At 40.4% G+C, this 11,670-nt stretch overlaps 1 protein-coding gene and 1 pseudogene across 3 annotated transcripts; one reads left to right on the top strand and one right to left on the bottom strand.

Moving 5' to 3' along the window:
• The first annotated feature begins 1,429 nt into the window (after positions 1–1,429).
• LOC121806570 lies at positions 1,430–5,799 on the top strand (annotated as a pseudogene).
• Positions 5,800–5,928: 129 nt separating this feature from the next.
• Positions 5,929–10,865, bottom strand: LOC121806569. 3 transcript variants are annotated; one of them, XM_042206671.1, is made up of 8 exons: positions 10,004–10,863; positions 9,015–9,164; positions 8,637–8,735; positions 8,394–8,495; positions 8,183–8,299; positions 7,155–7,292; positions 6,680–7,024; positions 5,929–6,287 (listed from the first exon to the last, which is right to left on the bottom strand). In XM_042206671.1, the coding sequence occupies exons 1-8, from the start codon at positions 10,637–10,639 to the stop codon at positions 6,030–6,032; spliced, it is 1,845 nt and encodes a 614-aa protein (XP_042062605.1). In that variant the 5' UTR covers positions 10,640–10,863; the 3' UTR covers positions 5,929–6,029. The 3 variants fall into 3 exon arrangements, with proteins under 3 accessions (XP_042062605.1, XP_042062606.1, XP_042062607.1); XM_042206672.1 differs by lacking the exon at positions 8,394–8,495; XM_042206673.1 differs by lacking the exons at positions 8,394–8,495; positions 8,637–8,735 and having other exon boundaries at positions 10,004–10,865.
• Positions 10,866–11,670: the final 805 nt, after the last annotated feature.

The following is an 11,670-nucleotide window of genomic DNA, read 5'->3' as shown; positions in this document are numbered from 1 at the left end:
ATCAAGAAAGTCGGCTTTATCAGGACCTATTATGTCCTCCACCACATCACAATTGTCACGATCCCCTAAATGCACGCCTCCAGCTTCAAAATCTTGTGTTGCAGCTAAATATGGTTCTTCGGCTCTCGTAGACGTACCAACATCAAAATCTTGTGTTGCAGCAAAATATGGTTCTTGGGCTCTCGTTGACGTACCAGCATCATAACTTATGACATGATGACTATGATGTTGAGTAATTGCCGAATACTCAACATATAATTCAATTACACCTCCAATAACCATACTCTCACTAAACATTAGTTGCATGCATACTTCTTCTAGTTGAACACCTATAAACGTGACTCCGGATCCAAAGCATATAGTACGTTTCCATATTATTTGAATATTGTTTTCATATATGCTTATCCCCATCCTTTCACAAATTTTTTCCACAAGGTCATCGTACGAAATTGTTTCATCCAACATAATGAATCCTTTAGCAAAAGGAGGATCATACGAAATAACTGCTCCGGGAATTATCTTTCCACCCCAATATAAATTGACACACCACGTCATACTATCTGCAATAATGTAAAACACAAATAAATATGTATTATTTTTACATTCATCATTATGTAGAGTCAGCCAAAAAATTGACAAAATAATTCTATTAAATACACTACAATATGTATTATCATAACAATCCATAAAATATACTATAACATATAATAGCATAACAATTGGTCAAAATATTTCCATTAAAATATATACTATCATAATAATCCATCAAAATATTAGTGTACCCATAATAATTGGTCAAACTATTATATTAATTACACTACAATATATATTATCACAACAATCAATCAAATATTGGAAGACTAATGTTTAGAAGAATGAGTCTAAAATTTGATATACTAACCGATTAGAAGGACTAATGGTTGAAAGAATTAGCCAAATTCAAAATATCCACGCTTAAATCCACCACCGGGTCGACCCGAGCGAAAGGTTTTTATGCGTTTGGGAAGGGTTTTCGCGTTTTGGGGAGGGAAAGTGTTTATGGTCGCGATGTTGGGGGAGATCTGATAAGGATATGGTTCAACAGAAACACGCCGCTCAAATTGGCGTTTTTAAGCATAACACGCCAACCTCAGTGGCGTTTTTATTAATTAAACACGCCAACTACATTGGCGTTTTACCTGGTATACACGCCAACTTCATTGGCGTTTTTTCCCGTCGCTGTATTTGGCGAAAATACACCTCCAATACGACGCGAAGATAAACGCCAATGAGGTTGGCGTTTTTACTAATAGAAACGCCAATGTGGTTGGCGTTTTTCCCATTTTTGGAATAGATAACAAAATGGGTACATTTACGTAATCTTTAGTGTAAAGTGCCCCATAAACCCGATTTTCCCACATTTCTCTCTCTCTTTCTACGATTATTATGCAAATTTTGCAGAGAAATATCCCAAACTTCTTTGCTTCTAGGGTTCTTCCGGAAGGGGTCGGCTCGGCTTACCCGCTTCTTACCCTCACTATGCTTTTCTAATTTCCTTTCTCCATAATCCTATTAGGTTTCCATTTATTGCTTTGCCCTTAATTCCTCCAATTATTTTGGAGAATGTGACTGGGATTTGGGTTTGGTGTTGCGTAATTGTTCAACCTAGGGTTTTCGTGAGATTTCAGTTTCTCTCTCTTTGTTTCGATCCAATCTAAGCTATTTTGAGAGGGAACGGGATTGTGCATTGAGGTTGTATAGAGATGGAATTATTCCCAAATAATGCATTTTGAACAACATATTGTTCTACTTGGTAGGGGTGTTGCATAGAGTTGAAATCTCAGATTCCTTATGGCTCGAGAACACGTCGAATGGGGAGGATTTGCAATGCGTACTCGTTCACCTTTGAATTTATGGCACCAGCCACCCCGATAGATTACAAAGGGGAGAAGGAGTCAATTGTTTTTAAGACGAAGGCAGACTCGGGGGGATAGATGTGATGGGGAAAACTCGAAAAGTTTATAAGGGTTACTCCAGTGGTTTTGTGCCCGAGTATCGACATGTGGTTGAGACAGTTGCGGAATCAGAAGGTTTTGGGAAGTGCATTGGCTTGAATGTCGATGGTCATGGTAGGTCTGTCATGCCAATTCGAACACTGTCACTTCTGAAGATGTCTTATTCGGAGAGAAGGGATTTAGAAGTTAAGTTAAAGACTGAGCTTGAACAAGTACGGAAGCTTAACAGGAAGATAGCTTCTTTTAGCTTGGATAGAGTGGTGCATCCACAAGCTACTGATGTCCGTAACCATCAAATTGGAGCAAAGAGACTTGCTACGGCAGAAGTCCTGCGTGTGTTTGCTAATGACGAGGCTATGACACCAGGAAAGAAAAAAGGTCATTCTGGAAGAAATGGACCTCGCACTAAAGGTGCCCCGTTGGCAGCTAGAAAAGCGGAGTCGATGAAGCTGGGTCATCCACAAAATACTAATTTTGTTGCATTGATGAAACAATGTGAGACGCTATTAAGTCGTTTGATGGTGCAACCTCATGCCTGGATTTTCAACAATCCAGTAGATGTTGTGGCTCATAAAGTCCCGGATTATTATGATGTTATCAAGCATCCAATGGATTTAGGGACAGTAAAAAGTAAATTATTGTCAAATCATTATTCCACTCCCATGGAGTTTGCTGCAGATGTGAGACTCACCTTCAAAAATGCAAGGACATTTAATCCACCCAAACATGATGTGCATATTATGGCTGAGATTATGAGCAAATACTTTGAAGTGAGATGGAAATCAATTGAGAAGAAACTTCCACCTACAGCTGATGATTCCATGGCTTCCAAGTTGAGTGTCATTATAGAACCTGAAAGTGCTTTTGTTCTTCCTGCTAAGAAGCAGAAAACTGTTTCTATGGAAGCAAAAGCCAAACCTGAACAAGATAAGCCTGCAATGAGTGATGTTGAAAAACAAAAACTGGGGACTGAGTTGGAGGAATTAATAGCAGAGCTGCCGGACAATTTTTTGAAAGAGAGCACTTTGAATAGTACTGAAGTAACTGTTGATGAGATTGAAATTGACATTGATGCTCTAAGTGATGGTACACTGTTTACTTTACCGAAACTTTTGGATGATTATCTATTTGAGAAGAATAGAAGACGATCATCATCACAGGACAGTGATATTGAGGTAAACTGCAAATGCTTTTGTGTATCTGCACTATGCTCCATTGTGATAATTGCTCTCAATGTGTACCTGTGCACGAATAATTTTCACAGACGCAAAAGGAATCTGGGTTTAGAGATCCGTCTCACCTGCTTTGCGAAGGTATTTTCTTTTCAGATGAATTCACACCCTGACATTAGTTCTTGCCTTGTCGTGTTTGACATCTTGTTGTATTACCCTTGAAAAACTAATCAGGTCACGGGAGAGCTGATGAGGATGTTGATATTGGTGGAAATGATCCGCCTCCTATCTCTAGTTCACCTCCAATTCGGATTGACAAGGATGCTGCCGAAAGGAATAGGGACTGCAGTGGCTCAAGAAGTTCCAGTAGAGAATCAGGCTCCTAATCTACTGGTCTGTGTTGTTACTAATTTTCATGCATTACTTTCTTGTTTATTCTCTTTTTGTTATTCCAGAGCTTCATCATATGAAAGGTCAATGTATGACTCCGTACATGTCGCCGGCTTATGTTAGTATATTTCCCTAACTTAGGCTTTTGGTTTCAGATCTATGCCATTTACTTAGAGTTTAAAACTTCTACAATGGCTTCATGTGTGTAAAAATATTCTCTTGGATCAGTTATTGATGTTGAACCACCGGAATTTCCTTGTTAAGTTGAGTCTAATTTCAAGATTTTCTTGGGATGAAAATTGGAAGGATTTAGATTCCCATATTCACAGATATGAAAAACATGAAGTTATGCAAACTAGTTCTTTGTATTTATTTGTTATTATGATTTGAGACCTAAGTTTGAAATCAAAATACCAAATGCATAAACTTAATAAGTAAATTATAAATTTATCATTTCCGTTTTGCAGGTTCGGAAAACTCTTCAGCCTGCGAAGCTGATGGTGCCAGTATCTCAGTTCCCGCAAGAGTGAGTGTATGCCCATTTGTTGTTCTTCATATTCTCTCTCTTTTATTTGTTAAATTTTTAGTTAAGTTTCCGTGTAGCTTTGATTCAGCACTTCTTGGATTTTGATCATTAGTATGTGATTCTAAGTACCTTCGTCGTTTACTTTCAGGAATCTACAAATATTCAAGAAGAGCCCAGGGGAGACTTACATGGTCAAAATGATGGAGGTCAGATCTTTGAAGTCTCAAGATGATTTTTCTGTTTTGCATTCTGAGTGTTTAATATATTCTTGTATATGCAAATGTATTGGATGGGAATGCTGAGCAGTTTCCAGTGTCATCTGATGAGCCTTATTGTCGTCAAGAGGGTAAGCAATGATAACTAATGAAGAGTGCTCGAGCTATTAAGTGCAGAATAATCTCACCAACAAGCTGTAACATTTTAGGGGAGAGTGCTCCCCCAGATAGGCAAGTCTCCCCTGAAAAGCTGTACCGTGCAGCTTTATTGAGGAGCCGGTTCGCTGATATTATAATTAAAGCTAAAGAGAATACAACAGAAAAGGTATGCAACTTTTGACTTGGCTAGTCAATTTCTATCTTGTTTGGTTGTTATTTATACTGACAATGACATGCTATACTATTAATCGTGATATCTTATTATTTTCAGGGAATGGATTCTGAGAGGCTGAAGCTGGAGGAGGAGGAACTTGAAAGACGAAGAAGAGAAGGTTTTAGTTCAATGGAATTGTTTCATATTGATCCAATTACATTATACTAGGAAGCATCACCCTGTTTCTTAGGTTTCTCTAAAGTCTCCCATGTGTTTGTGGCATGGACTGATGGACTCATGTTTTCATCAGAGAAAGCACGACTCAAAGCAGAGGCCAAAGCTGCGGAAGAGGCTAGGAGAAAGGCCGAAGCAGAAACTGCAGCTGAAGCCAGAAGGCAAAGAGAACTTGAGAGAGAAGCTGCACGCCAAGCTCTGCAGCAGGTAGAATAAGAGTTTCCTTTGTATGGCTCGGAATATATGTACTTGAGTAATCCTCTAACCCACTTTAACATGCTCTGCGTTCCTGACAGATGGAGAAGACCATCGATATTAATGAAAATAGCCAGTTCGTGGAGGACCTGGAGATGTTTAGAGCCGGTCCAGACGAGCAGTTACAGAGCCTTATAGACGAAGCAAGCCCAGACAATTCTCAAAATGGTCTTGGTAGTTTCAAATTCCCAGCAAATAGTAATCCACTAGAGAAACTTGGGTTGTACATGAAAAACGATGACGAGGAGGAAGAAGAAGTTCAACCTGAGAGCCTTGAGCACGAACAAAATGATACAGAGGAAGGAGAGATTGATTGATGGATGGATTAAAACCACCATATAGGCGTAAATTGGAATTTATCCTGATTGTTCAAAGAAAAATTACGCTCTGTGATGGGAAGAATCGGAATGTGGATCGGGTAGCATGGTAAGGTTCGATACCCACTTTTTCTGTTTGTCTCTGGCATCGAATGCAAGGCATTTTTTCTTGTATTTTTTGTTTTCTTATTATTGTTATTTTCCAGTTTGTAGTTTTAGGGACAATCCGATCTAAGGCAAGAATCTATGTAAATACTATTTTCCAGTTTTCTGTTTTATTTTTTTGTCGCATATCTTTTAGCTGTAATCAGTTGGAAGGGACTACTGATCCTATTTTATGTTGCAGTTTTTTTAACAAAGGAATTGACAACTACCACAAAGTACCCAAATGTTTGCACTAATTGATTTTGCTATCTTAATAGCTTAGCTATACACAGCTACTAAGCTGTCTGACATCTGTATTATGTTATTCCATATTTAACAATAGCTTATGAATTGAAGGAGAGAAATCATAGTAACAAATTTTGTACTAACCATTTACGAAATAAATTGTGAAAGAAATGTATTCAGAATCCAAATTCCTGTGAGGCTATTTGGGTACAGAAATAATTAATTAAGGTACCCCAGTACACAGCAATAAACCACCCAGACCAATTCTGTTCCGCTCTCTATACATTTCAAACAATATTTCCTCATTATTCTGAAGATTAAGGTACTCATCCATGTCAAATTTGGACACACAAATATTGCCAGTTTTTGTTGGATATACCTCTTCTCTTTTATCCATTGGAGAACTATGAACAAGGCCTGGGCTCCAACTACCATGACTGCTCACGGAATACGTACTTGCATCCTGCAATTGGCCTGAGTCCTGAATCAAACACCGATTTTCATCATGGTGCGAGAAGGTATGATGCCATATAAATGAGGGATATAAGCTCCAAATCAATCAGGAGTGTCAATCGTATATTATGACAGGTAACAAGATAGGCATGTCTTAAATTTTCAGGATAGTGTATCGTGCAATACAAATAACCAACTGACACTGCTAATATCCAATGTCGAAGGGATCGTTTATGTAGCTGAGAACATTGCAGTGATAGATTTCATACCGCACACCCTTAATGAGTCGGCTAACGGCTAATGGAGCAGAGTTGTACAATTTTATGTGGATTGAAGTTTAAATGTCAGAATCTTCTTAGAATACAAGATGCAGAATACCCGTAGAATATGCAGTATTAGAAATGAGAGTAATAAGCTAACCTTTTCGGAGTCCCTCTGTACAGCTTGTTGAGTCATAGGAGTTTGTACCTTGGTCTTCCCACCGGGTGAACCATCATGGCTCGTCTCCCACTGCAACCAGGGCAAAATAACACCATCCATTTCACCAGGGCGAGAAGTAGATCCTGCTGGTGTCCTACAAGTTTCGGCCTCTCCCATTCTAAATTCTCTTCCCTTCACCATACCTCCTAAAGTGGAGCTTCCATCACTTCTTTCCCCATCAAATGATGATAAATCCGTATCTTCAATATTGGAGATGAAGTCCTCAAAGTACCTTTCTGCATCCTCAATCAGTCTGTCTGACATTCTACTTCTATCACTGCTTCTCTTTAGAACACCAAACAAAATAAGTCAGTAATATAATGAGATTATACTGTATTATATCGCTTCTAGGTTGACATTAAAACTTTGATTAAAACTAACAGTATAGATGAATTAATCAATATCCATGAAACACCTTTCTGGCTTGTGGCGGCTTCTCTGTCACAGCTGAAGCTCTTGAATTAGGAAGTTCCTCATAAGTTTCGGAGACCTCTCTACCACATTGCTCCTCAAGCAACATTTCAGTAAGAAGATTCTTTTTCCGCTTTTCCAACTACAATGTACAAAAGAAGATTTCATATCACAAGACTGACATAAAATATCCATGGGGATTCATACTATATTAGAAAGTACATACTCTCCCTAATATAGTATACTTCAACGCATGTCCACTGGCCCATTGAAACATTATATGATGCTCATTAAATTGGGTTAAATTAGGAAACTGCTCATTAAATAGTTTGTTTTATTATGAAATTTCTAATCAAGGTGTAAAATTTATTTTGCATACATGATTGATCTTATGAAACTACATGCCACTAATCAACCACCAGGCTAGCAGTAATGGTGCCCACATTCGACTTCACTATGTAAACAGAATAACTCGTGCCTTGTCGTTGTGGGCAGAACCAGCAATTCATGAATTCATCTTAGTTCATGCCAACGCAACACAAAATGAAAATGTTATAATAATATAAAATGTTTGAACTTCTAAAATAAAAATAAATAAAATATACTATAATGTTTATATATATATTATCATGTCACTATCAGGCTATTATTATTTAAAGGTGTATTATGTACACTACCTATTAATCCTCTTCTTCTTGTTTAACTAGACACAAAATTTGACAAGATGATACTTGCTCTTTATTTATTGTGTCAGACACAAACACAATAAGCCTTAATAATAACATTTATTTCAATGCCAGGTCAACAATCACCAGGTCTTGCAGGCCGTGCTGCAACAAGCAAGTCATAATCAACTACCCATTTGATCTTATGAAACCACATATGGTGAAGTATATTACTAAATAATAATGCCCCAGTCAACACACCAGATTAAAATTGATGGTAACCAGAGACAGCTTATGCCTAGTCCCAGGTTTTAGAAGAAGCAGTAGAAACCAATTATCTAACAAAGACACTAAAGCAGAAGAGCACCTGCTCCAATTTGTGAGCATATTTCTCTCTGATAGTGAAGGAATCCTGAAGAGTCTTGGAATGTCCAGATAGCGAGCAGTCATTACTAACTACAGCTGTCTGGTTTCTTCCCATTTCCTGTGCAGAGACCAAATAGTTCAATAGATAAAACAACACTGGATGCTAAAACTAGAAAGAATAAAGTTTGAGAAAACTAATTTTTTCAATCAACTTGATTTAGTTCGGTTCTGATTTCTTGAACAGCATATCTTAGTTCTTTCCGCATTGCTTCATATAATTCACCATTTGCAACTTCCTCAGATGGATGGTCAGCCTTTGCACAGAAGAATGAATAAAGGATAAGGAATTTCTACAGACTACGATCTGAGTAATGCATAATTTATACTACACAAAAGCTTGGATCAGAGAGAGAGAGAGAGAATGTGAGTGTTTGAAAAAAAAAGTGTAAATTAACCTTCTTCGGAGCATGAACTGCTCGGATTATCTTCTCAAATCCATTTCTCCCAAAATGAGTATCCTTTGATTCATCATCAGTTAAGGCAGAAGACTGGCTCTGAGAAGTTCAGATGTAAAGTCATCACAGAGTATTTTGAATTTATTATACCATAGCCCAATACTTTTTTTGAGAATATTGCCTAGTAACTAAACGCACTCACTGAGGCTTAAACCATCTCTACATTGTGCAGTGGTTCCTTTAACAAATATGTATTGTGGTGGACATTGGCATTTAAAATTTCTAAAAACATGCAAAATGCCATCAAGATTATTACATGTATCATACATGAAAAACAATAACAAAATGTTATGACTGGGCAAGAAAGACAGATCTTACAGAGTAACCGTCATGCATCAGAGATAGGTCTATCTGACTTCTAGATCTTCCTAGCCGGTGGTAGCTTGAAGACGTGGTTTTCGATGCCAGCGGTAAACGAGCATTCCCACCATTAGGAGCTATCATAGTAGCACGATTGCTTGAATCACTCTGTAAATCAAATGTATGCGGCAGTTAACTTTGCCTTTGGGAATAAATAATCGCACATGTCGCTCGTACCCTATACAATCTATTACATGACTACTACATTTAATTCTACATTATTACGTGCACCTGCCCTTGTACAAGCCCCCACATTCACATAAGGTTTGGCAATACGGCTATAAGGCCTTCCACTATGGAGCTGCCTCACTCTCCATCCACATGTGTGCCACATTAACAACTTCCTCACTTTTAAAAACCTCCAAACTTCCCCTACTGTAGCACTACCCCACTCTTAGTGGAGGACCTAACAGCCAACCCATCAATCAGTTTTTGGCTTGTAAAAAAGATCAACACATGCATAGTCAGACAACTAAGAAGTCAAGTAGGCCTTAAGAGGTTTTAGGCCCGAGACCAGCAAATATAGAATCATAAGGAACACAGAGAAAAACGAACATAGACACTGATACAATAGATAGTTCAACATTGGCGTTAATGAACTCGTTACAGAATCATGATCATAACTAAATATGTTTTGCTCAATATGGCAATTCAAATATGCTATGAAGCCACGATACAAATGGTGATGCATGAATCACATCTCCTTATAATCAAGTAGCACACAAACCGTTAGATAAATGAATAAATCTACATGCAAATAATCCTTTCACCTTTAGCTCCCATCAAATATATCATTAAAGATACACTACTATATTTTGAAAAATTAGAAACATTCAATGATCTTAATTAATCACATCGCATATTTTTATGGACGACAACATTTTTACTTTCACATGCCAATAGTCAGTATGTGCACACAAACGTATTAAAGAAGAAAGCAGCCACACCTCGGAGTCGCTAATCTGATACCTCGCCACCGACAACGACCTCCGCCGCCGCATCCCCGCATCGGAATCCTTTTCCCCAGTAGGAACAGCCTTCCCACTACCCCTCGCCACCGATAACGACCTCCGCCGCCGCGTTCCCGCATCGTCCTTATCCGTTGCAGGAGCACGATTCCTAGCCACCGATACAGACCTCCGCCGACGCGAGCTCCCGTCGGACGAGGAAGCAATTTTAGGCCCCGACGCGGCGGAGCTAATCGAAACAGCGTCGCCTCGGCCCCTCGACACAGACCTCCCCCTTCTCCTCGACGACGCCGTATCGCTCGCCCACCGCCCAATCTCCCCAAATCGCGAGGCCGAGCGCCCCTCCCGCTCCGCCGCTCCTCCGTCGCTCTCAGTCTTGGACGAGGAGGAGAAGAAGTCGAGCGCGAGATCGTCCAAGCTGATCTCGGGGAACGGCGCGGTGGTGGTGCCCCTGGTGGTGTTGACGAATTTCCCCCTGGGCACGTTTTTGAGGTAGTCCGGGTCCGGCGCGAGGCTGCGGGAGCGGCGGAGAGAGCGGTGGGCGGAATCCTCGGAAGCGGAGGCGGCGCCGATTGAAGCTCGCTTGGTGGTTGATTTGAAGGCCGAGGTCGCCATGTTTGTTAGGTATTTGGAGTGTAGCTTTAGCGTGGAAGTGAATATTTGAATTAGGTGTGGTGGAGTTGAGCGTTGCTACTACATATACATAGCTGAGAAGACTGGCAAATTGGTTTTATGATGAGAGAGATTGCAGAGGAAGAAAGGATTGGCGGACAGATCGAAAACTGAGGAAATGTTTGAAATTGAAAATCAGGTAACATTAACACTGCCCATTTAATTGACAGCGATTTAATGATTTCAATTTGATTTTCTAATAATAGATTGATTTATTTAGATTGAATGATTGAGCGAATGATTGAGCGATTTGAAAAATACGTCTTGAGCTCGTAAGAGCATCCGCAACGCGGTGCGGAACCGTCCCGCGTTCCGTGCCGGAGGGACGGAACCCCCGCGCGATGCGTTGCGGCACACCGTCCTGCCCCGGAACCGTTCCCATCTCGTCCTGTAACTCGTCCCTGCGAGATGCGGGACGGGCTGTCACGCCACTCGCCGTGGCGACGTGGCGCGCCCCTGCGCCATGCGTGACGCCCACTCGCCGTTTATATCAGTTTTTTTCTTTTTTTTTTAAATTTTTTTTATTTTTTACTCTATAAATACTCATAATTCATCATCATTTCACATACAACTACACATCTATTCTTCCTAAATCAACTTCATTTCCTCTCCAATTTTCATCTAACATCTCATCACAAAATGTCCGGCGACGGCAACTACGGCGGTGGCGGCTCCAGCGGGTGGGATCTCAACACGTTTAACGATTGGGAGACCATGTACAACACACTGGGTGGTTCCGGTTCGTCGACGCCGGGCACCCAGGGTTCGGCGACGCCGGGTGGGTACCAACCACCCACTTTTGACGTGGATGCATACGCTCGTCCCTCCTCCCCGCGGTATTCGCAGGGATTATCCCAGATTCGGGAGGATTTCCCCGTTGAACCCACTCTGGGAGTAGGCCGGGGCGGTGGAAGCTCCAGGGCGGAGTCGGAGGCGGGCGAGGAGGAGGAAGAGGAGAATCTAGGTCGGCATCC

This window comes from Salvia splendens, chromosome 6, assembly GCF_004379255.2.
Source record: "Salvia splendens isolate huo1 chromosome 6, SspV2, whole genome shotgun sequence".
Lineage (NCBI taxonomy): Eukaryota > Viridiplantae > Streptophyta > Magnoliopsida > Lamiales > Lamiaceae > Salvia > Salvia splendens.
This window is presented reverse-complemented; position numbering and strand designations above follow the sequence as displayed.

Excerpts from the sequence above, each read along its gene's own strand:
- LOC121806569 (XM_042206671.1), bottom strand. The coding sequence starts at position 10,639 with ATGGCGACCTCGGCCTTCAAATCAACCACCAAGCGAGCTTCAATCGGC. Across the intron at positions 9,165-10,003 it reads ATCAGATTAGCGACTCCGAG|AGTGATTCAAGCAATCGTGC; the intron begins GTGTGGCTGCTT and ends TTTGATTTACAG. Across the intron at positions 8,736-9,014 it reads TGATGCATGACGGTTACTCT|AGCCAGTCTTCTGCCTTAAC; the intron begins GTAAGATCTGTC and ends TGAACTTCTCAG.